A 27,017-nucleotide genomic window follows, 5' to 3' on the forward strand; every position below is an offset into this window, starting at 1 on the left:
ACTCCCTTTTGTTACACCTAAGATAGTCAAGAAAAAATTAAATAAACCAAGAATATTTTTTTTACATGTCACAATTTGGTTTATTTAGATGCCTAAAAATGTAGCCAAAATAATTTTTTATGAGATCTTGTTTGTATTTCAGACCTTGGTCAAGTTTATAGACAACCCCATTTTAAAATTTAAGAAAGCCTATTTTAACTTTCTTATCCACCAATAAAATTTGACGCCTTAGAAGAAATTCAATTGCCACAAAAGAAAATCACTGCCAGATAAAATTTAAATAAAACCTCAAAACTAATTAAAAAGCCGCCGCTTTCTAGTTAAAATGCTACCTCAAATTAGTCGCCAAAGTAGTTTATTTACTACCCATTTTCAGTTTTTTTAAGAATTTGTCGCCGCGTTAAATACATGCCTAAATATAATAGTTAATTTTATTGTTATTTTCTTTGCTTCATCAACTCTCACCTTGCTTGCGTAGCGTGTGCGAAGATTATAATAAGGCCAATAGAAGCTTAACAGCTGCAGTACTTGACAATATCATAAAAATCGCATAAATGTGTAATATCAATAGTTCGTAATCCTTAAACAAGTCGAACGATTCCGCGACATTATTAAAGATAACAAACATTAATGAATTTTAATTAATCAATGTTATGATAGTTTAGTTATTAGAATTATTGTGATAGAGAATAAAAATATTTTGTGTTCTAGAATGTTATTAGTTGTTTGTACTTTTTTATTAACTCTTCGCTAACTTTGTGGGGTAAATTTTTACCCCACTCACATTAAAACTGAAATATTTTTGGCACGAAGTTACTTATCGCGAGTTGCGAAAGGGGGCTAGACGGAAAAAGTTGTAACGACACTTTTTGACCGGCACAGAGGGCGTTGATGTGGCGATCACGTCAACTGGCAAGAAATTTAAAATTCTACCATCCCTCTATAATGGCGGGTTTTTTTTCTAACTGCGATCCATCAATTATTCACTAATCACTTCTAACTTCGAACTCATAAAAATATTATAAACTTAGTTTGAGATTATCATACTAAGAGTTACCAAGACGTTTTATGATGAATGATGAATGTCTTTATAGGAGTTAATTTTTTTTCTTCGGTTAACAGAATACAGTGCTATCATTTTTTTATAGCTCCTAGACTATAAGAGCAAAGCTCGGTCAAATAGCTAGTTTTCTTAAATTACTTACCATATTGTACACTTGTATAGCGGTTCTTGAGTTACAGCCTGGAGACAGACGGACAGATATCGAAGTATCAGTAGAGGAGAGTAACCAAATATGGAATACCATTTTGTTTTTGTGTTATAAAAAAAAAAGATATTGTAAATTAAAAACTTTTATTCTTATTTATTATCAGTCATACAGTTGCGCTTAACTTATTGACAGTTTTGTTTTACATATATTAATTTAAAATATAAAATTTTCTCAAAAACAAAATCAACATAAAGGCACCTAATTATGGAATAGGTACCCAAATATGGACTACTATAAAACTATGAATAATAAACCTTTATTTTTATGAGATCTACAGGAACTTTGGTCAATTTTAAGAAGATACTTATTAAGTTACTTGCAGAAATCACATATCCATGTATCGAACTCTGCACCTGCGCAATCACCATGTGCCCAGAGCCTGCACATGAGGCATTTGATCCATGTCTCTCCTTGAGTATCTTGAGAAAACAGGCTGTTACAGAACATACACTCTGCATCTTCTGAGTCAGGAACTTCCAGTCCTATAACGGCATCAGGCCGAGTCCATAGTCCATATTTAGATCCCACGGACTGTCCATATTCGGAAATTTCAAACTAATCAAAACATATATCAGATTTTTTTTACTAAACACAATCAGACAAGAAAAAACCTCTAAAACAATCAAATAAACATGTAATCAATGCATAGTCATAATATACAATATTATTTTCAATCACGTTTTGAAAGAAATACTTAGTTTTTACGTACCTTAAAAACTTTTCTCACAGCACCAAAACAAAACACTCTCACCGCAGCCACAACGTTCGCCCGACTGACAAGTCAAAACCTGTACGCGAGTATAATGATGGAAAGAGACAGAAGATCACTGTCTTTTGCAACTAGGAGTATTCGTTTCCGAGAGATGGCGGTATTCCATTTTAGGGATACTATTCCATATTTGGTTACTCTCCTCAATAGGGTCCTGTTTTTACCCTTTGGGTACGGACCCCTAAAAATATTTCCTCTTTTTGGCGTAGGCGGACAAAAACGTATAATCATAATATTATAATGCCATCTTTGTAGCTTCAAATGCAACCATTAACTTACTACTTTCCTGATCATATGAGAGGCTTCTCCTATTAGCTAATAGATGGCGCTACAAGTACACAATACTACCTATTAACATTGTTTTAATTCTGAATACCTATTAATGTTAAAATCAGTTTAAGAAACTATTTATTTTTTTCTCTAAATAGAAAACTTTGACAGATGACAGCTGGTCCGACAAGGCTTGAAATAAACGCGGGCGCGGGCGCTGCTGGTAAAGGAGAACTGTCAAAAATGGCTTTTTTGTATGATGACAGCGTTAGTTCCTTTCTTTCGCCACGTTCATTCAAAGCCTTGTCAAGCTCAAGGCTATGGTTAAAAATGACGTCCATTTTTTACTTTAACCAAAGATCCGTACCAATATTATAAATGCGAAAGTGTGTCTGTCTGTCTGTCTGTCTGTTAAGTACCTCTTCACGCTCAAACCGCTGAACCGATTTTGCTAAAATTTGGCATGGAGATACTCTGAGTCCAGAGAAAGGACATAGGATAGTTTTTATCCCGGAAAAATGTACGGTTCCCGCGCGATAAACGAATTTTAGCGCAACAGAGTTGTGGGCATTGTCTAGTTTGACATATTGCATTGTAGTTATAATTAAAGTTACAGTTATAGCTAAAGTAAGTTGGTGCAACTGTATTTTTTTTATGTCGACAGTCGAGATAATAATAAATTTTATTAAAGCGAACGTGTGCTACGACGATGCTTCAAACTGGTGTTGCCAGTCCTAAACCCAGAATTGTACTTTATATTTACTTAATATCATGTCCTGCCACGTATCTACAGGATGTAACAAAATTACGTGGGAGAGCCATGCTTCGGCTCGCTCGACCGGAGAAATACCACGTTCTCACAGAAAACGGGCGTGAAACAGCGCTTGCGCTGTGTTTCGCCGAGTGAGTGAGTTTACCGGAGGCCCAATCCCCTACCCTATTCCCTTCCCTACCCTCCCCTATTCCCTTCCCTTCCATCCCTCCCATATTCCCTTCCCTTCCCTACCCCCCACTATTACCCTATTCCTTCATAAAAGGCCGGCAACGCACTTGCAGCTCTTCTGATGCTGCGAGTGTCCATGGGCGACGGAAGTTGCTTTCCATCAGGTGAGCCGTTTGCTCGTTTGCCCCCTTATTTCATTAAAAAAAAATTGGTTCCGCGGTTCACGGAATACTCAAAATATTTTTAAGTTTTTTTTTTTTTGGAGATTTCGATTTTATCTTAGAAGCTTGGCATTAGACATAAATATAATTAAAAAATATAAAAAAACCCCCGCCAAACAACTTTAAAAAGTAATGAAATAATATTTACTGCCTTTAAGTTCAAATATTTCCCAACTTGTGTAAAGTAATATTTTAGTCCATAATTGTTGTCAAGGTGTGTCGGGGGACCGCTAATGTAGATGTTTGTTTTCACTTATCATTATAGTTTAGGGATCTGTCACAACTCACAGCGAACCGAATCGAAACAATCAGTGACTTGGCGGTTGTAGGTTGTAGTTTACTTGGCGGTCCCCCGACACACCGTGACAACAATTACGGACTATAATATTACTTTACACAAGTTAGGAATTATTTGAACTTAAAGGCAGTAAATATTATTTCATTACTTTTTAAAGTTTTTTGGTGGGGGTTTTTTAAAATTTCTTAATTTTATTTTATTTCATACTTTTTAAACTTGTGTTGGTACTTAGTGCAAAATAATGCCTATCAACAGATAAATATTCTCATGATTACCATCTATTAATGTCCTTTTCAATGGGGCCGTTAATATGAGCTTTTGGGTTCATACGAAGCTCGGTTCCTATAGAATCCAGGTGATGCTGCAGCAGCAGCAAGTAAATATTTACTTTCAATCTACTCCCTACTGGTTGTCGCAATTAAAATGAGCCCAAACAAGAAACCTCTGCTCTAAGTGGGCGAGGAGTTGGATATCCTATTGATTACCAGGTGATACTGCAGCACCAGGTCAACTTTCCATTAATATGTGTATACGTATATTGTATTTTCACAAATGTCACGAACTAGAATGAAACATAAAACCCATCAAACGACTACAAGTTGCTAACGGCCTTTCATGAACCAGATAAACCCTGATTGTCCAGCACTGAGCAGGCTGATGATGATGAATTATAGCTAAGAACACTCTCGATCATGTCAGCTTCCAAACAAAAAAAAAACTAGATCAAAATCGGTTTACCCGTTTGGATGCTACGATGCCACGGACAGATACACACACAGACAAACAGACAGACAGACAGACACGTCAAACTTATAACACCCCTCTTTTTTGTCGGGGGTTATTTAAAATATTGTAGCTTATGGGACTGTTAATAAAATAACCTTTAATTACCTTAAAATTTTATTACTTTACAAGTTAGTATTTTATACTTAACACATTTTACACCTATTTACAAAAAATAGTATTGTCTCTTGAGATTACCTACCTAATATTTACAATTAATGATGCTTAAATTAACTATAAATAGCTATGATTCTTAATTATAATACAATGTTTAACTATTTACATTACTATTGTTCACCAATCATCATCATCTAGTAACATGTTCGTAATATCAAACTTCGGCGGTCAGCAGGTTGAACTATTACTAATTAGTAATTATGATTTCACTTATAACTCAGAAACCTAAGACTATGCTATATTCATATTGTCTTTCCCAGTGGTCTCTCGGTATCAATCGGTTATACAGAGTGTAACAAAACAAGGTGATAATAGTTAAGGATGTGTATGACTCCCCTATATTATAGTTCATTACAAAAGTAGCAATGCTGAGAGAGTAAATTTTCTTTAACTTTTGTATCGGAAAGTTCATGACGCTGTGGCGCTTGCTCAATGCCCATACAAAAATGCTCTTTTAGGGCTGCATGCCAGTGAACCCTTTGTAAGCTTTTTACCCTCTGTTATAATCGTTTCAGAGCTGAAAAGTAAATAAATATTTCTTTATTTACTTTTAAGCTCTTAATATATCTATGGATATTGGATATCTTTTTATTATAATAAATTCGATCAGAATTTTGTCTTTGCCGATTCACCGCCAACACCATTAATCGGTGTTCCCCCGTTGATATGTTCTTCTTTGCCATTTTCTATCACTTCAGCCTGGGGCTTCGATTTTGGCCTTTTGGGAAGAACTGTGTTGGCGGTGACGCCAACACCATTAATCGGTGTTCCCCCGTTGATATGTTCTTCTTTGCCATTTTCTATCACTTCAGCCTGGGGCTTCGGTCTTGGCCTTTTGGGAACTGTAAGAAATATTAGTCATAAAAATTCACTTTTATAGATGAAGAACAGATCTATAGAGCTATTATTAAAGTTCAAATAGTATTCATAGTTATTGCGATGACATTATCAGACTTCTCTGTTCTGCACCTACAGAATAATAATATAAAGACTGTTTCAAGAACTGAAGAGGTTACAGATAATTATAATAACACTAATGGACTTTAAATCAAGTCCGGGGTTATTGTCATTACCCCTTTGTATCATACTAGCTGTCCCGGCAAACGTTTTTTTGCCATATAAAGTATTTCACCCATATTATTTTATTGAAGTTACTAAATAAGTACCTATGTCACCATGGCAACGTCCATCGCTATCCCGTCGCACAAACAATGGTCGCCGTCAGTCTCGAGTTGTAATAATTTACTATTATTTATTCAACAAATGCACTTATCAATATAAAAAGTACCCAGTAGCCGATTCATACCCACTGAATCTTCTTTCTTATATATAAAAATGAATTTTCAAATGTGTTAGTCGCGCTAAAACTCGAAAACGGGTAAGCGGATTGGGCTGATTTTAGTCTTAAAATATTCGTAGAAGTCCAGGGAAGGTTTTAAAGTGACACGAAGTCCACCGGGACAGCTAGTATGCATATAAAATATTAAAATCAGAAAAGCCGTTTCGGAGGAGTAAGCGGCCTAACATTGTGACACGAGAATTTTATATATAAGATTATTAATACCACAGTATGACATAGTGCCGTTTGAAAATTTAAATTAAAGTACATCCAATTATTTCTTACCTCCTCCCATAAGGATCTTGGTGAGCACGGAGAACGGGGCATCAATGGTCACAGTCATGACGTACGCCACTATAAATGTGAGCGTTATCACGGCTAGGAACTCGAAGAACTGAAAAAGAGCAAATAAAACTATTACATGAATATCGATAAAAATAATTTTAAAGATTGCTTGCTGCTTGTTTTGAAAACGTCCGATCATAATTTTAAAGATGCAATTAAGATTATCTACGATATAATATTAGGCCACAAAGACCTGAGGAAAAGGTTACAGCTGCTTCCAAACTTTCCAGTAGATAGGAACGTGACATACTTCATACTCAGTTCTCATTGGGTATGCAAAATACGATATCGCCCTTAGACTAGAAACATCTGCCACTATATAGTCAATCGCGATTTGTATAGAAACGATGAAATATGACAAGTTTTTTGACAAAGGGTCAATGACCGCTACAGACAGAATTCATCAATTTTAGAATAGACAAAAATATGTACTATCAATTAGATATTTTCTGTACGAAATTGATTGTTGCGAGGTACAAATAAAGCAACCTTCCAATTTTTCAAGCTTTTGAATTCCGCCGCGACCACGTGCGGAGTATAATTATAGACTGCAGATATTTATAATATTATATTTAGTTATTGTTAATCGTGGCGAGCGAAGCGAGCCCTAATATAATTATGCCACAACAACACAATAATATGAACATTTTGTGGTACACTTTACGAAAAAACTGTCACGCCGATTGATTTGTGCTTTAACATAGTAATTTTTATTTATTTGTAGATGTGTTATCATCAGTCATTTTTAACTTCCTTTTTTGCTACTGAAGTAGCAAAAAAGGAAGTTAAAAATGGCTTTTACGAAAAACTAAATGAGACAATGGAGACTCTGTATAACACCGTTATTGTGATGGGAGATTTTAATAGTCAAATTGGCCAAAAAGGAAAGAACGAAGACAAAATAATTGGACTCTATACAACGGGCAATCGAAACGATAACGGACAAAGATTTGTAAACTACGCGTTAGAAAATAACTTACATATTATGAATACTTTTTATAAAAAGAAACAGGGAAGGAAATGGACGTGGGAATCTCCCAACGGCAAAATTAGAAATGAGATAGATTTCATAACTACAAATAAACCAAAACTCTTCTTAAATGTGGAAGTTCTCAATAATTTTAATTATTTTACCGACCACAGATTACTTCGAGGTCAATTATACCTAAAGGAACCAAAAAATTCTAGGAAACATATAAAAAATACTAAACAACCCATCGCATTACCATTACCAGAAGAGGTTTTAGAATATCTAAAAACGAAATTAATACCAATAAATGAACTAAGAACAGTCCAAGAGAAATATGACATGTTAGAAAAAGAAATAAAAGATGTTAATAAAATACTAGAGAAAGACAAACCATTTAAAGATAGAATAGGGACAGAAGCAAGAAGATTAGAACAAAGAGCACTTTTATTTCAAGATAAGAAAAATAATAAACAAAGCATAACCAAAATAAGCAAAGAAATAAATACCGCAATAAAACAATACAGACATACACAAAAAACTAAGTTTATACAACTGAACATAACAAAATTTGGTGGAGTCAAAAGAGCTTGGAAAGAACTGCAAGACCACACAAACTGGATAACTAACGTAATATACCACAAATCTCAAAAACAAAACTATAAAAGAAGTGAAATACTAAATACAGCAACCGATTTTTATCGGGATCTTTATTACGACGAACCAAGCAAATTAGCAATATTAACAACATACAACGAAATAGCAATGAACAACGAAGTAGAAACAGTTCCTAATATTTTGAAAGATGAAGTTATCAAAGCTATCAAATCACAGAAAAGTGGAAAAGCACCGGGTGAAGACAATATCTCCAATGAACTTCTAAAAGGAGTATCAGAGACTATCTTGGACACGCTAACACAACTTTTTGACGAAATTATAAGAACCGAATATATACCCATACAATGGACTAAATCAACAATAGTTTTGCTTCACAAGAAAGGGAGAACCGATGACATATCAAACTACAGACCAATTTCGCTAATGTCTAACATTTATAAAATTTTCTCCAAGATAATACTGGACCGTATAACAAAGACTATAGACGAAAATCAGCCAAAAGAACAGGCAGGGTTTCGAAGTGGTTTCTCAACCATTGACCACATTCATACCGTCAAACAAATGATCCAGAAATGCAACGAATACAAAATAAACTACTACTTAGCATTTATAGACTACAATAAAGCATTTGATTCGCTGAAACATGAGGAAATATGGAAAGCACTTGCTACACAACGAGTCCACATTAAATACATTAACATAATAAAGAACATATACAAAAATATGACGGCTAAAATACGCACAGAAAAGGTAGGAGAATGTTTCCCTATTAAGAAAGGAGTTAGACAGGGAGATCCCTTATCACCCAAACTATTCTTAGCAACCCTAGAAAATATATTTCGAAAACTAAAATGGGAGGAATATGGTATAAATATAAATGGAGTGCTACTAAACCATTTGAGATTCGCAGACGATCTCGTGTTAATAAGTGGAGATCCAAACACTCTGAAAGTTATGATCGAACAACTGATACATGTAAGCGAGAAGGTAGGACTATCAATAAATACCAGCAAAACAAAGTTAATGACAAATTATATTAAAACTCCCATCAAACCTGAAAATGCTGATGAACTGGGATATGTAAACGAATATATTTACTTAGGTCAGATAATATCTCCAACAGATATTACGACAAAAGAAATTCAAAATAGAATAAATCTAGGATGGAGGAGATACTGGGCTCTAAAAGACATAATGAAAAACTCGGACATACCAATAGAAGGAAAGAAGAAAATATATAATACATGTATATTACCAAGCATGACCTACGGATGTCAGACATGGAGTTGTACAAAGAAAAATATCAAATCACTAGAAACCTGCCAACACCGAATGGAAAGAAGCATACTCAACATCAAATTAAAGGACAAAATCAGTTTAAGAACAATAAGAAAAGAAACTAAAATTACAGATATAAAATACAAAATTAAACAACTAAAATGGAAATGGGCAGGACACCTAACTAGAAGTAAGATTGAAAAGTGGACCAACGAAGTAACGGAATGGTGCCCTAGATACAAAAAGAGAAGTAAAGGCAGACAACATCGAAGATGGGAGGATGATATCAAGGAGGTAGCAGGACCATGCTGGATGAGGATAGCAAGGGATAGAGAGCTTTGGAGAACACTTGGGGAGGCCTATGCCAAAGAGCAAGACAGTCAAGAAACCGGTGTCTAATAATAAAAAAAAAAAAAAAAAAAAAAAAAAAAAAAAAAAAAAACATTGTTTTTTAACCATGTAAATATGTTTATGATTGTTAATAAAGGCTTTTATTATTATTATTATTATTATTATTATTATCATCAGTCAGAAAAGGTGTGACGATGCGAGCCCTCACAAAGTTCGCCTTTTAGCTAATAATCCATACTAATATTATAAATGCGAAAGTATCTCTGTCTGTCTGTCTGTCTGTCTGTCTGTCTTGCTTTCACGCCAAAACTACTGAACCGATTGCAATGAAATTTTGTATACAGTTATTCTAGAGTCTGAGAAAGGACATAGGCTACATTTTGATGTGGGAAAATATCTTATTTCCATGAAAATTTCGATGAAAATGAATTCGCATTGCGCGTGGCCAGCGCTCATCCCGGGGGTCCTGGGTTCGAGTCCCGCAGGCGGAACAAAAAGTTTTCAATTTTCCTGGGTCTTGGATGTGTATTAAAATAAAATTTCAAAAATCTTAAACATATTTTATGTATAATATTATAAAAAATCCAGAAATATATCAATGGAATGAACATTTTAGTTCTAATACGATTCAACAGATGGCGTTTTATTTTTTACTTTATTGTAACATAGAACTAATCATACTTATTAGTTAGTATGTTTTTGTTTATAGTTTTTAATACGTTAGAATATGATGTTTAATAATATTATAATCCATACTATACTAATATTATAAATGCGAAAGTATCTCTGTCTGTCTGTCTGTCTTGCTTTCACGCCAAAACTACTGAACCGATTGCAATGAAATTTTGTATACAGTTATTCTAGAGTCTGAGAAAGGACATAGGCTACATTTTGATGTGGGAAAATATCTTATTTCCATGAAAATTTCGATGAAAATGAATTCGCATTGCGCGTGGCCAGCGCTCATCCCGGGGGTCCTGGGTTCGAGTCCCGCAGGCGGAACAAAAAGTTTTCAATTTTCCTGGGTCTTGGATGTGTATTAAAATAAAATTTCAAAAATCTTAAACATATTTTATGTATAATATTATAAAAAATCCAGAAATAAATCGATGGAATGAACATTTTAGTTCTAATACGATTCAACAGATGGCGTTTTAATTTTTACTTTATTGTAACATAGAACTAATCATACTTATTAGTTAGTATGTTTTTGTTTATAGTTTTTAATACGTTAGAATATGATGTTTAATAATATTATAATAATATTATATATATACTAGCTGTTGCCCGCGACTTCGTCCGCGTGGACTTTAGTTTATAGCGCGCGGTGTCAACAAAATTTGTGTCAAATTTAAAAACTTTTTAAAACCCTGGTAAGTGGTACCCCTCTTAGGGCCGCGCTACACCGGAATGGAAGCGCTGAAAGTGCTCGCCTCGCCGCTGCCATTCCGGTGTAGCGCGGCCCTTAATTAATCAAAATACCCAAAAACAGCTGTGCAGTGTGCACATAATCTATACTAATATTATAAATGCGAAAGTATCTCTGTCTGTCTGTCAGTCTCGCTTTCACGCCAAACGCCAAAACTACCGAACCGATTGTAATGAAATTTTGTATACAGATAGTCTAAAGCCTGAGAAAGGGCATAGGCTACTTTTTTACTGGAAAAAAGGGTTGTAAGGGTCGTAAATTTGTTCAAAAAATTCATAATAGATGGCGCCGTGCGTCTTCTACATCGCGCTGACGCTTGCTCAAAAGTCTTTCTATAAGAGGTGGTATCATCTTACATTTAAGTCTCGATTTTTTTCGATTGTTATATCTATTCTACGGTATTAAATAACTCAATACTTTATCTGTGCAGGCAGTGACGTAACCTTAAGACCAAATTTCACCAACGACTGTTAAAGTTAATGATCGAATTAGTATCACGTTAGCTGTTTCGTTTTTCATATGAATGAAAGAGAAGACAGGACATTTTAACAAGCTGTTAACACTAACAGACGTTGGTGAAATTGGGGCTAAACCTATCAATGATAAATAGTTTATGGGTAAAGTTGTGTAATTGGGGGGCTAAATATGCTTTGAAATTTGGCATAAAATATAAAGTTTAATATAAAAAATAAAGTTATTGTGTGCACACTACACAGCTGTATTGATTTAAGGGGTACCAGGGTTTTTTTATAAAAGCTTTTGACACCAATTTTGTTGACATCGCGCGCTATAAACTGAAGTCCACGCGGACGAAGTCGCGGGAAACAGCTAGTAATTTATAAATATATTGTAATGATTCATAACAGGAAATACCCGGACACATGAAGGATACGTCATTATTTGTTTGTTTCGTCACACGGCAGGTGTTAATTATCAAATTTATAACAATCAACCAATCGAGATTATAATGCATCTTATCGAAATGCAGATTAGCAAGAAATTACTACAGGCTATCAGCACAGTATAATTAATATATTTTGTTATTTTACTATGCTGTCTGAGTGTATTGCAGTGATTCATTAGCACGATATAGACAATAGGTCACTAACGTACAGCCTGCTTTCGGCTGGACACTACTCTTTCTGGATGTTTGATCTACTGTGCCCCGCTAGTCTTTAAGGTGACACCGCATGAAAGTAAAAAACCGTGTTGGATATGTTTTAGATTGCTTGTTTTCTATGAACACGCAATGGAACAGCAAGAAATGGTAAGGGCGTAGCGACAAAATGGTTTTTGTCACGTAATTTAAAAACCTTAAATACATTTCATATAAGCTATGGGCAAATAAAAATGTATGCTTGAACAAATCTATGTATAATGGAAGCTTAAATCACTCTCCTCTGTTGGCAAAATAGGAATCTCTTTTTAACAGAGGTCTTCTTGATTGATTATTCTGTGTTATAAAAGTTGACCAATCGTGTTATAGCTATGGGTAATTCAAAGACAATGACATAATGAATATTGACAATGAACTTTTAAATTCTTAGCTTTAGTCATTGCTGAGAAAAATCGATAGCGCTACAGCCAAATTATCAAAGCGTCGCTTTAAGTAGCTCTAGCTTGTCGTAATAGACAAATTATAATATTAATCCTCACTAATTTTAAACGCGAAAGTCTCGAGAATCTCGGGAAAGGACTTAAGATACTTTTTATCCCGGACAAATATACAGCTCTCGCACGATATACGAATTTTGGTGCAAGTTGCAACAGTATTGTGGACGTTGTAACTACGTTTACGACACCGTGATACTGTCGAAGCCGCTCTGCGAAATCGGTTAGGCTCTGTTATCCCCACGTTATCCCAATTTACATCACTGTTTCCTATTAGACAAACTGTACAATTAAGCGAAGTACTAACCTACTAAGGTATAGCCTACGTATTAGAGGCGTTTTTTTTTGGGTGCAATTCCGTATATTTTTAACCGACTTTCAAAAAGGATGAGGTTATACGTTCGGCTGTGGATTTTTTTATGAATGTTCAACAATTATTGCACATACTAGCAATAAATAATAATACACAATATTATTGCCGCCGTTTGTGAACCGATTTTCAATTTTTTTTTGTTGTATACAACAAAAGAAAAATGTTGATGAACATGGTAAGTACCAAACTTAACACTACAAAGACCGGAATTCTGAACTTCCTAGAAAGACCAAGAGCGGTCAAATGACCCATCGTATGTTTTTACATTCTTTTGTTTGTCTAACTATTTTGCTTTTGCATTTTATTGATCATGGTATTATTTATAAATGTAACTAAATTAAATTATAGAACACATACTCAAGAAAATTATTTAAAAAAGCAATACTAATATAACGACTTTATAATGACTCCGCAAGATTTATTGGTTTTGTTCCTGTATTTGAGCATAAAACACAGTGTTTTCAGATTTTATATTTTCTCATTTTAGCAATAGAATGGTAAAGTTACTCTTATATACAGTAATTTACGTCTCGAAGCTATGAACATCTTGACGAAAATACCCTATTGGAGGACAAAACTATTATTTTTTCGTTTCGTATTTTTGGTCACAATATATATACTTATCTATATATAGATATCTTTTATCACTAAAGCTAAAAAAGTACAAAAAATATGCTTTAGAAATGAAATATACTTAAAATTAGCATAAATATAACAATTTTTATCATATTTTCATAGAACTACAATTTGCAACCTTTAGTTTGTTATTTGCTTCGTTTGTGTAAGTAAAACAAAAAATAAAATTAACACAGCATAAATATTTCATTGAAATTTGAACAACTAATAAAACCTGGCTGTGTTAGGTCAACTCAGGCAACAATACTATGAAAATTGACACAGATTTTTGTAGTAACGTTGATAATTTTCAAAAAACAGGGTTTCATTAGGCAAAAAACTTGAAATACGTTACAATATCAAAACAGGCAAGGCAAAAGGTTTTATTTGTGCACATACTATATTTGTAAATATATTACCATTGTTTTTACCTATAAAAATGTGTAATATTAGACCATTTATGTAAATAAAAGTATTCATCCCACTTTTGTCCTATGAGTCATTGACAAGTCTATTTCAGTCGAGTTTTTTATAATTTTTTAATCAAATTTCAAATACAATACACAAACAAAACACAATAATAATAAAAATTTTGAAAGAAAAATAAAATTTGCAAGAAAAACCCACTTTCCTTAGAAATTTTATTCAAGCGGTCAATTGACCGCTGCGGTCTTTCTAGGTAGGTTGTTATTTAAAACTTATAATTATTGAGCAATCATTAAAAACACGTCATCACAATTTATACAATCGAAAATTATTAAATGTCACGAGAGGAAAACGAATTTCACGCAACGGTAACAAAAATATCGCAAATTGAAAACGAAAATGCGGTCATTTGACCGCTCCGGTCTTTCTAGTGTAGAACCTGTAGGGTATTGTTCCGAGTTTGTACCATATTCACAAAAGTGGTGGTCTGATGAGGAATCGAGGGGACTCCTCGAAAATCAAACAGGAACATAATATTATTATGGTTATTTTGGTTTTATGTGACGTATTTTGATCATATGCTACCAAAAAATAATATTTTGCACCATGGTATAACACAGTTCCGAAGGTGCTGAACAGAACTCCTGATTCCTTATATGTTTGGGAGTTTCGGTGTTGTTTAAAGGACTACTATGCTGATTACATTAATCATCATCATAACTATACCACGCATCATCACATTATAACCCTATTATTATTACTTTTCATAGTTCTATAATATTATGTAGATCGAGACACCGAGACTGATATTTTTGATGATTATTGTGTAGTTTGTCTATTGATTTTAAAGTATAATAATATTATTCGAATTTGATGTTATTTCTACCAAGGTGGAAATTTGATCACGGGGTTGATAAGGTTCCTATGTAGTGATAATGATTTTGATAAAAACGCCAAAACTGTGTAGAATACCTTAAGAATAACTAAAAAGAGTAAACCCTATAGAACAAAACAAAAATTTTGAAAATTGGTCCATAAACGGCGGAGTTATCGTTAAACAATGAACATACATAAAAAAATCCACAGCCGAACATAATATAACCTCCTCCTTTTTGGAAATTGGTAATTATGTAGTTTTCAATTTATAATATGGACTATTATACTTTTTGTCTGAAACAAATGATTTGAATTGAATTGAATTTAGAATGAAAAGTGGTCACGTCAGTGAAAGCTTACCTTGGCGTCAACTCTGAAGTATGTTGGCGTGAGCTCCATGCCTGTGACCACGAACTGAATGGGGTAGTGACAAAGGTACATGGCGAAGGATATCCTGGCTGGCAACTTCCACATGTCCAGAGAAAGGAACCAATTAATAGGACCTGAAAGTTTGGAATATGCTATAAAAACAACACCTTCGCTCCACTTTGAATTAAGTAGGTAATAAAAAATTTGAAAACTGTCGTTTCTTTGCATAAATTGAAGAATTTAGGACCGCGAAAATGGTATGAAATCAAAAAATTTAGATTCTACCTAAAGCTAGATATTATAATATACAGGGTCCAATTAAAAAAAAAATACGTTTATTACAGACTATCACAGCCCATAGCGGTAAGTAATTAACAATAATTCCGAACATTAAACCTTCCTGCCAAAGTTTCCATTTAACAAAAAAATTGAGTGTTATTATTTTTCAATAACAATCATATTATTCATCATTTTCATCAATATTTCAAAATTTGGTAGGAAGGTTTAATTGCACCCTGTATTAGTTAGATGGCGAAAAAGGTCAGTTACACGTCTTCAATTTTTGTTTTACAGAATTAACGTATTCCCGTTGTATCTTAAAACTGCTGCTAAGTGCTAAATATAGTCCAACATAGATCCATCATCTGCCTATGAATCAATTTATTTTATAGCATGCGTGATATTTCACCTGTACAATAATAATAATAATACTCCCCACACCGGTTTTCGGTGATGTTGGCCAGTTTCATTGAAACCAGGCCTGTTACGCAGGAGTAGTTTTATAGTGCCCAAGTGTGTGCGCAGTACACAAGAGTACTCTCTCTTCCTTTCACTTTCATAACCCATTGGGACGGAAGACCGACACGGCTGGCGAAAGATCAGGCGCAGGACTGACTTTTTACATGCCCATCCGACGCATGGATCATCTTACTTGTCAGACAATCAGGTGATCAGCCTGCATTGTCCTAACCAAACTTGGAAATAACATCTTTCCAACGCGGGATACGAACCCACGACCTCCGGAGTCGAGAGCCGCGTTCTAACCACTAGACCACGGAGGCGTTACCTGTAGAATGTACCTACATTGTACTTTACAATGTTACTGTAGATGCCTGTACATACCTCCATATCCTTTAACACACGCTAGAATGATCCATCCCACGCCCATCGCCCACGCAGCTCTCATGTAGGAGTTAAACAGGTTGTCGCCGATCTGGTTGTCCCAGGTCAGCTCCATGATCACGAATGACATGTAGAAGCACAACCCTATAAGGGTAAGCGCCAGCAACCACCCGAGGGCGACGACGAACTGAAAATAAGATTTTATTATTTTTGGTCAACGTTCAACGACTTTTGTCAGAGAGTATGAAGCTGCGAAGTGATTTTAGGTAACTTTTCGGTGTTATAAATAATATTAAATCATTAATATAAAAACTTGAGAGATGTCAAGGGACACTCGAATGGAACGAAGTTATTTCCATGAAGCTAATACAGATCTGTATTAGCTTCATGGTTATTTCTTATGTTCAAAAGACCTGTATATAACATTTACCTGTTCACAGCTGTAGTAAAAACTAGCATATAAGTACCGAATTTTAGTGGTAAATGTTCGAAAAAGTCGTCATTTTATTAGAAATACTTACTTTTACCAACACGTGTCGGTAAATCCTAAGAATTACATTTAAATCTTAAGATTTACCGAAGTTCGAGCTTTTACAGTAACATTATACTTACATAATAATATTATTGTACACTCAAAAAAATATATGAAAAACGCCATATTATATTGACGCCCAGGAATACTAACAACGCGTCGCTGATGTTTATTCTCAAAAACGCCATCTAGTTGACGCACAGGAATACTATCAACGCCCCCTGCCCCTACTATGCAAGTATTAATATAAAAGTGTCGAGGTAAAATATCGTTCTGTCTAGCCTCCTTTCGCAATGCCGAACGCGCCATGAGGAACTTCGTTCCAATAGTTTGGCGCACAAGAACTGGGAGAGCCTGTTAAGTCAATAAAAAGTGGTAGAGACCTAAGAAGAAGAATAAGATTAAGACTGTAGCTCCACTGACCTACTGTACCTACTTTAGAATTTATCTCAGGTATACGCGAGCGAAAAACTTTGTACTTAACCCTTTTTACGAAAAATGGGGAAACAGGCATTTAATAAAAATTAACAAATAAAACATTACACACACTACATAGGTAATAACAAACTATTATTTTGTTTATCTTTCACTATTTTACACTCTCGCTATGAAACTATTTTACAGATTTTGCAGTTTCCTGTTTTTACAATGAGCTCAATACCTTTATATTATGCCGTGTAGAGATTTAGATATCAATTGATAATTATGATATTGGGATTTTCCAACCTATGTTATTCTTATTTTCTATTATAGACACAAATAAACACGTCGCGTGTTGTGCGAACAATAGGTATAATAAAATTTTAGGCACCTTCTCAACTATTTTAATAGTTTGGAATTTGTTTGAAAGTGTGAATTTAGACGAAGCTATCATATTTAACTGCATCAACAGTCCTAAGTATTGATTGACATAATAATTTAGCAACCACCTAAAATATGATTATGAGGCTACGAATAATAGGAAAAGTAACTCCGTCAAAAAACATGCTCCACAATACTTGTCAAAAAAGTGTTCCTTGAGTACACATTTCAATACATTTGCAATATTTAGGTGACCTTGAGCGGTACTAGGCTGACGTAACATGACAGATTAAAAGGAACCAAATTTAAAACGGTAATAGTATGGGAGTTACGATTCCTTAGTTTTTATTATTCGTAGTTATGAGGATTACAATAATAACTCCCACACCGGTTTCGGAGACGTAATAATTATACAATACGAAACTAAAATCTTTTTTGTTTTCAGTGCATCCAACACTCGTGGTACCTACATAGCGATAGACATTCAGTTGCACATAATATCGCCGCTGGTTTTGTTCTGGGTCTTAGACAAGGACAACAAACGATCAGCATGGACAGCGCTGACTACTGGGATACTGGTAGTTCTAGCTGGTTCTACTGTCGTCAATTTCTTGCTGAATATGTCCTCTACCAACATGACTCTCTCGTAAGTCTGATTCCCTATAATAATAGCTCCGACACCGATTTCGGTGACGGTGGCCGGTTTCATTGAAACCAGGCCAGTTATGCAGGAGTAATTTTATAGTGCCCAAGGGTGTGTGCAGTACACAAGAGCGCTCTCTCTTCCTTTTACTCTCATAACCCAGTGGGACGGAAGACCGACACGACTGGCGAGACATCAGGCGCAGGACCGACTTTTTACATGCCCATCCGACGCATGGATCATCTTACTTATCAGACAATCAGGTGATCAGCCTGCATTGTCCTAACCAAACTTGGAAATAACAATATGTTTCCAACGCGGGAATCGAACCCACGACCTCCGAGTCAAGAACCACGCTCTTAACCACTGGACCACGGAGGCGAATAAGGGGATTATTATTCTATTGTAAATAAAGAACTTACCTTGTTTATCCTGACTTCCTTTCCCTTCCACAAAGCTAGGATGTAGCCGTAAAACATCCCTATGAAGAACGGCGAGGCACGCGTCAATGTGTTCATATAGAAGTTGCTCATATAACTGGCCTGCTCATCCAAACGCCTGAAAATTTACAGAAAACTTTAAGAAGTGATAATTTTATCATCTATATATTTGTGGGATAATGTGTGTGGTGGCCAAAGGAAGACCTTCCGACCGAGCGAGGTGTTATGCTCGGTCAGGCCGAAGCCCGCTGACGTCATTTCAGACGTTGTATATATCTTGCCGTTCTCCGAAACTTCGATAGCGCGATGCAGGAATGTTAGGCGAATTGTGGGTACCGCCACATCACTCCCCCCCGAAGACATGTGGTATTCTTCGATGCGCTTGTGCTGTCAGGTGTGGGCCGAAGCTACGCGTGCAATGACCAGGAGAGGGACCCCGTGCTCTGCTTGCTGACCGGTCGTTGTAGCCTATGGCTGCCCCGTTCAAGCCAGACGCGGGTTCGACCGGCGCGGACCTCCAACGCGGCTTATGGTCGAGGCGACCCGGTTATGCTTGATGTCTGCTGACGTGGTGCGGAGGGGCGGGGAGTGTTGATGATGATTGATGTCCAGAAAGATGCGTGTTCTAGTCGGTGGTCACCAATTTAACGTTGTTCGTGGCGGCCGAAAAGGAAGATCTTCCGACCGAGCGAGATAGCATGCTCGGTCAGGCCGAAGCCCACGTGATGCATTTCAGCTGTCGTATATATACTGACGCGCTCAGAAAACTTCGATAGCGCGATGCAGAAATGTTAGGCGAATTGTGGGTACCGCCACATCACTCCCCCCCGAAGACCGGAGGTCGAATCTTGAAGTCTTGTCGCTTGAGTCGCCAATGCCAGTGAGTTCCAGTGAGTCGGAACTGTTGCAGTGAGTCCCAGTGAGTCGGAACTGTAAGCTGCTGCACGGGATCCAGTGAGTCGGATAGCTGCCGTGCGGGGCCGATGCTACGTGCTGACCAGGAGAGATGTGCTCTGCTTGCTGACCGGTCGGTGTAGTGAGAAAGCCCGATGATGCCGATGCGGAGTCGCCCAGGCCGCGGTACATTGCGGCTAGTGGACGATGTACCCGATGAGGCGATGCTGGCTGGCGCGGTGCGGAGGGGCGGGGAGTGATGATGATGAAGGAGGCGTGTTCTGTCGAGGGTCACCAATGTGGGATAATGTGTGTGGTGGCCAAAGGAAGACCTTCCGACCGAGCGAGGTGTTATGCTCGGTCAGGCCGAAGCCCGCTGACGTCATTTCAGACGTTGTATATATCTTGCCGTTCTCCGAAACTTCGATAGCGCGATGCAGGAATGTTAGGCGAATTGTGGGTACCGCCACATATTAATACATGAGCCAAAAACTTTGTATCCCTTTTAACGAAAAATGGGGAAACGTAGGTGAATGAAATTTTGCACAGTTATAGTTTATAATATGGTGAAGGAGTGCATCGAGCTAATATTGTTCTGAAATTATGCTTTTATCATAAAATTTTTGTAACAAAATATAAAATATTACACACACGACAACACACACACTAGGAAAGATGACAGATTTTTGAGTGACAAGCCTATACATACGAATTAAATACTCTTTAATTTATGGTTGAAGTCTGTTGACAAATTGAAAATGGATTATAGCTTTTTTTAAATCTTAGATACTATTAGACAATGCTTACACGGCAAGTCTGAGATCAGCTGAGTCCCAGAGACAAGAGATGAAAAAAATATGATAAAGTCAATTTCTTTTACAAAATACAGGTAGTAGTCCTAATATCGTTAAAACTTAGGTCGAATTTCGACCATTGGGCGATCTCTAGTTAAAATAATTTCCACTATGAGTAACCAGCATAAAAATAGGTAGCTGTAACATGCGGTAGACATGTTTTTACTGCAAATGAAATGATTATTAGGACAAAATACTATTTTCATAATATATTAGCAAAAAATTTTGTAGTTCTCTACTTTATCATAGGGAATTAACGCCTCCGTGGTATAGTGGTATAGAGCGCGGCTCTTCACTCGGAAGTCGTGGGTTCGATTCCCGCGTTGGAATCATGTTATTTCCAAGTTTGGTTAGGACACTACAGGCTGATCACCTGATTGTCTGACAAGTAAGATGATCTATGCGTCGGATGGGCATGTAAAATGTCGGTCCTGCGCCTGATCTCTCGCCAGTCGTGTCGGTCGTCCGTCCCACTGGGTTACGAGAGTAAAGGAATAGAGAGTCCTCTTGTGTACTGCGCACACACTAGGGCCACTATAAAATTACTCCTGCGTAGCTGGCCCGGTCTCAATGAAACCGGCCACCATCATCGAAATCGGTGTCGGAGCTATTATTATAGGGAATCAGACTTACGAGAGAGTCATGTTGGTAGAGGGCATATTCAGCAAGAAATTGACGACAGTAGAACCAGCTAGAACTACCAGTATCCCAATAGTCAGCGCTGTCCATGCTGATCGTTTGTTGTCCTTGTCTAAGACCCAGAACAAAACCAGCGGCGATATTATGTGCAACTGGATGTCTATCGCTATGTACCACGAGTGTTGGATGCACTGAAAACAAAAAAGATTTTAGTTTCGTATTGTATAATTATTAGGAAAAAAAAACACGATGTTACCTGTTTGAGAATAAAATAACTCTTTGTACTAAGACAAAGGACGTATTATCAGATAAATCAATAATTCATATTCAGAATCAATGAGTTTCTAAAATACTAGTAACATAGAATATCATTGTTCAGAATCATCAGAATTTATCGACAGCACAAACGACGGTCAAAATACTTGACATAACCCGAATAAAATACAAAGTAGGAATTAAGCCTAGGCAATAGACAAATTCTTTGCCCGATAAATTAAAATAGGTTGAATTTTATGAAATATTTTGTCCGATCATGTACTTATAAAGTCGTAACATTGTGCACTCTTGAGATATTTACGAACATTAATTAAACGAAACATCTATACATCTATACATCTATACATCTATACATCTATACATCTATACATCTATACATCTATACATCTATACATCTATACATATATACATCTATACATCTATACATCTATACATCTATACATCTATACCTACTCTATACATATAAATAAAATTGGAGTGTCTGTTTGTAATATTGAAAGAACCGTTTTTTACTACATGCATATGAATCTACATACGCTACATACACCAAAACAACTTTTTTTACAATTTTTGTCTGTATGTCTGTTTGTTCCAGCTAATCTCTGAAACGGCTGGAGCCATTTTTGCGAGACTTTTTTTGGTAGATAGCTGATGTAGTAAGGTGTAACTTAGCCTACTTTTTAACTGACTTCCAAAAAGGAGGAGGTTATATTTTACTTTTTTCATATTTGTTAGCGGACTATCCATCTTTGTTATTATACTATGTTGACGCGGACGAAGTCGCGGGCAACAGCTAGTAATATAATATTATCATACGAAAACTAACGAAGTTAGCTTCAGCTTCTGAGGAAATTAGCAAATATGATATATTCGTCTACACTACTATTATAAAGAGGAAAGATTTGATTTTTTGTTTGTTTGTTTGTTTGTTTGTTTGTTTGAGTCGAATAGGCTCCGAAACTACTGGACCGATTTGAAAAATTCTTTTACCATTGGAATCCTGCATTATTTCTGCTGAACATAGGCTAATTTTTATTTTGGAAAAATATAAGGTTCCGTAAGATATTTGGGATTTTCGGACGCAAGGTTTAAAAAATCAACCAGAAAAGTTACTTATTTTGCGTACGCTGCCTAAACTATAAAAGATAGAGGCATAAAATGTTCTAAGTAATTATAGATCTTTTAAATATCTACAAAAAAGTCCGCGACACACTATACCTATCTATGTTGAGTGAGGCACAATAACCATTTTTTTATTAAAAAATCTAGATTTTTTTTTGGACTATATTTAAATGCGTTTATTTAAATCATGCTATTGACCCTTATCAAAATAAATTATTTCATCACTAAGTACAGTTAATGTAGATAATATTTGGTCTTTGAATGATTAAAATTGGACGTTTGGTTTTAATGTTATGGCGAAATTAAAATATTACGATTTCTGCTGCACGTTGCGAATTGGGCGTCAAGGCGCGATGCGCGGGTGTGCGTGCGGTAGGGGAGAGATTTAATTATTATCAGTGCCACAGACTCGCCCGGAGAGTCCACGTAAATATTACCTCGATCGTGGGAATCGCAGACACAATAGATTTTCAATAGTTATGCGACAGCCGGGTGCTGCTTTATTGATTTGATATAGACTATCGTGCTTCATTATTATAATCCTAATTTCAAAAAAGCTTTAAAAGTTATGACTACGAAAGTAATATTTTAAGAACTTTTTAAAATAAGTTTTGAATGACTATTATTTTTGATTGCTATTATAATTAATTAATTTCTTTAACTATAAATCTCCAATAGCGGCAGCCGGCTGCCAGCATAACAATTGAAGATCTATTGTGTCTGCGATACCCACGATGCCGATGCACGATGGAAGTATTAATGCATATTTTTTAATCCACACTATTTCTGCTGAATATAGGCTATATTTAATGAGAGAAAAAAGGGAACCGTATTAAGTGTTAATAATTGTGTGAAAAATCTACCAAAATATTCCTTCTTGCTTATGCTTTATAAATTATAGACTATACTTACTTATCGCAAAGTGATGTACTATAGTCTTATAGAGGACATTAATATCAACGTAAAAGTCCGCGATATCGTATGTCTGACTACTACAATTATTATTATCTTACAATAACTACTTTTTAATCTAAAAATATGCAATAGTAACGTTGCGCTGGTGCAAACCATGCCAAACTACTTATCAGCAGGTATTAGTACTTACCAGAGGAGTTTTTAAATTCGCTGAATCCTTCTGGACTTCCACCACACGAACTGACGTTAAAATCGGAATTCCAATCATGCTTTTGAGAAATTTATGCCCACCAAATATGTGCAATGGGACAAGGCTGCTTATTAAAGAATTAAAGGACAATTTAATTGTAGCTACCATTATCACCGGCCCAGCAGCTGGTCAACTAGCTCATATACCGAGGATACCGATGATTCCAACTGATCTGCCAATCCCATTTAAACGGCTTCAATTTCCGTTAAAAATATCTTTCGCATTGACTATTAACAAGTCCCAAGGTCAAACTTTCAAATTAGTAGGCATCGACCTACGAAAAGAATGTTTTACTCATGGTCAACTATACGTTGGCCTATCCCGAGTTGGAGCTGCTGATAATCAATTTATTTTGCTGCCACAAAATAAAACAACATCAAATATCGTTTACAGGGAAGCTTTAACCCAATTTTAATGGAATCTTTTACGCAAAAAGAAGTATGGTGTAAAAAAACATAAAGCGCAAAAGTACAACAAAAATACTTTATACAAAAACAAATAGAAAATTTCAAAATGTATATAATAGTAGATGTAGGTAAGCATAAAATAATAAAGCATAAAACTACAAAAAAAAACATAAAATATTTTAAACAAAAAAAAAACATGAAGAAATTGCAAAATATTATAAATAATAGTATCTTCTGCAGGTAAGGATAAAATAATCAAACATAACACTTAAAATATAAAAATATAAAAAAAAATACAATAAAAATGTGTTATATGTACATAATAATTATAATATAGTAGTTGCAGGCTAAAAAATGTAAACTATTTTTATGTTCTGCTTAACTTAAAGATTGACTACCTTTATTTAAAAAAAATAATTTAAAAACCAATGTCCACCCGTGCGAAGCCGGGCCGGGCCGCTAGTCACTAATATAGTCACATACCTTTAAAGTGTAACAAGGCTCTAAATGAACGTGGGCGGCGGCGCTGCTGGTAAAGTAGAACTGTCAAAAGTGACGTTTTTGTATGATCGCCGCGTTAGTTTTTTTTTCGCCACGTTTATTTAAAGCCTTATCGAGCAATATATTACTTACATTATCATTAGGATTGAGGTAGTTCTGTATATGGAGTAGGGTAGACCACCAGAATGTTCTGCATTTGTCGGTATTGCTGGCTACGGTCATCCAGTAAGGTCCATCGCCGACGCGGTGAAAAACCGACGCCTCCAACAACACTAGCGCTGCTAGCAATGGGAACATTCGAAGCAGACGATTGATGTAAAATGATGGTAGTTTCCTTAGTAGAATCACTGCAAAAAGGTTGTCCTTAAATCAAATCCGTATTCTTATATGAAATAATATATTTTATGTTCTGGTTTGGGTGATCCAACTTTCCTCGGAGTTCGATTATCTACCTTCAAGTGCCAAACTTAACGATTGAAATGTATGAAATATAATGAAGTCGTACATTTTCAATCAAAAATGCGAGGTATGTAAAGTAACAAAAATAATCATTTACATTTAAAAAAATAATCTATAAGTAGGTACGTACTTCCTGTCATTTTTCCAATCGAAGTATAGACTAGCAGAAGACCAGCCATCATGAAGAAGGAGTCGACTGTGAAGAGACCAGTCGAAATCCATATCGCCTTTGCAGACGTGAGCCACTGAAATGTTCATAGTACGAATTATGCAATGAACAAACGAAATACACTAGTTTGATTACGTTTCTTTTATAGGAAAACCAAATTTTTTTGCCTCGCAAAACTATTGCATAGCTTTCACCGCGCGCCTTGAGCGTGGCGACTGCATCGAGAAATTCCGTAACGAAAAAATCTAACACACCACACTTCGATTGGCAACACTGCACCGCTGTGCCGGTTGGTGCGGTGTTGCCAGACTTCGCAATTTGTTGAGTTGCCAGACGTAGAGAGTTGATAAAAAAATGCTATGCAATAGCTTTACCGCGGCTGTCCCCGAGTGCCACAGTTATTTTTTAAACTTATAATTATTTCCCACCTTTGGAGATGCCGTAATTTACCGTTCTTAGAGCCTTATTATATCATAATTTGAAAGCTACAAAATTATAATAAAAATACAGCAATAATCTTCAGTAAGTATATGAACGTTCCTTTCATAGCTATTAATTTCCTATGTTTGTTTTTTATACTCATGATATTATCAGCTTCCAAGTAATGGCGATTTATTTTAATTGGATTTTGACGCGATCTCAGCAACGCGGCAAATGTATGGTCAAGGTCGTTTGCTCAGGGGGTGGCTTTAAGCATGTTTAACTGCTCAATTTGATATCTTACGAGTAATACATGGGGTATTAGACTTCAACCAGGTTGTAAATCAAGCATGGCTTTACGCATTTGTTTTTGCAGAAGTCCAAACACAGAGCGGACGTCGTGCTAATCTGTTAGATTATGAGAATAAACATGAATGAATAACAATCTAACATTATCACAGATTACAATAATCTTGTTGGAAAAATACTACTTACTTGTGGTACTTAAGGTTTCAACCTTTGAAGCAAAACTAATGTTTCGCAAGGTTTAGCTTGTATTACAACATAATATTATTTGTAGGACATGATCAGGCTTAAGTTTAAGTAGGTATACCTAGGAATTAGGACTGGTTGTCTGTGATTTGTGATGTGCTTATTGTAATTGTTTTAAAGTATTAACGTGGGAGAGCCATGCTTTGGCATGAATGGAGCTAGCTCGACCGGAGAAATACCACGTTCTCACAGAAAACCGGCGTGAAACAGCGCTTGCGCTGTGTTTCGCCGAGTGAGTGAGTTTACCGGAGGCCCAATCCCCTACCCTCCTATTCCCTTCCCTTCCCTTCCCATCCCTACCCTCCCCTATTACCCTATTCCCTCTTAAAAGGCCGGCAACGCACCTGCAGCTCTTTTGATGCTGCGAATGTCCATGGGCGACGGAAGTTGCTTTCCATCAGGTGACCCGTTTGCTCGTTTGCCCCCTTATTTCATAAAAAAAAGTCTAATAAGCTATATAATATCTGCGTTAACCTGCTTACCGGCTGTACGTGGTATTAAAATATTTAAGCTTTCAAAGTTTCGCTAGCTTTTGCGATAGGAGTCCAACTGATCCAAGTAGAATAAACTAACTAGCTACAACTGTATTGAATTTTAACATTTTATAGGTAAGTACTAATTTTTAACTAATATAGGACATCACTGTGAATGTTTTAGCTAGGTCTTTTTAACTTGGCTAACATTATCCTATA

At 35.9% G+C, this 27,017-nt stretch overlaps 1 protein-coding gene across 1 annotated transcript in view; it reads right to left on the reverse strand.

Annotated features, from left to right (window-relative positions):
- Positions 1-5,295: 5,295 nt before the first annotated feature.
- Positions 5,296-27,017, reverse strand: part of LOC121736862 (O-acyltransferase like protein-like) — a 32,257-nt gene continuing 10,535 nt past the window's right edge. Inside the window, exons 6-13 of the mRNA XM_042128328.1 lie at positions 25,315-25,429; positions 24,858-25,072; positions 21,249-21,445; positions 18,850-18,985; positions 16,452-16,638; positions 15,321-15,463; positions 6,356-6,465; positions 5,296-5,576 (exon numbers count right to left, since the gene is read on the reverse strand). Of these exons, the coding sequence (XP_041984262.1) occupies positions 5,339-5,576; positions 6,356-6,465; positions 15,321-15,463; positions 16,452-16,638; positions 18,850-18,985; positions 21,249-21,445; positions 24,858-25,072; positions 25,315-25,429 (1,341 nt within the window). The 3' untranslated portion in view covers positions 5,296-5,338. The remainder of the gene's footprint in view (positions 5,577-6,355; positions 6,466-15,320; positions 15,464-16,451; positions 16,639-18,849; positions 18,986-21,248; positions 21,446-24,857; positions 25,073-25,314; positions 25,430-27,017) is intronic.

Source organism: Aricia agestis, chromosome 2 (assembly GCF_905147365.1).
Source record: "Aricia agestis chromosome 2, ilAriAges1.1, whole genome shotgun sequence".
NCBI classification, from domain to species: Eukaryota; Metazoa; Arthropoda; class Insecta; order Lepidoptera; family Lycaenidae; genus Aricia; species Aricia agestis.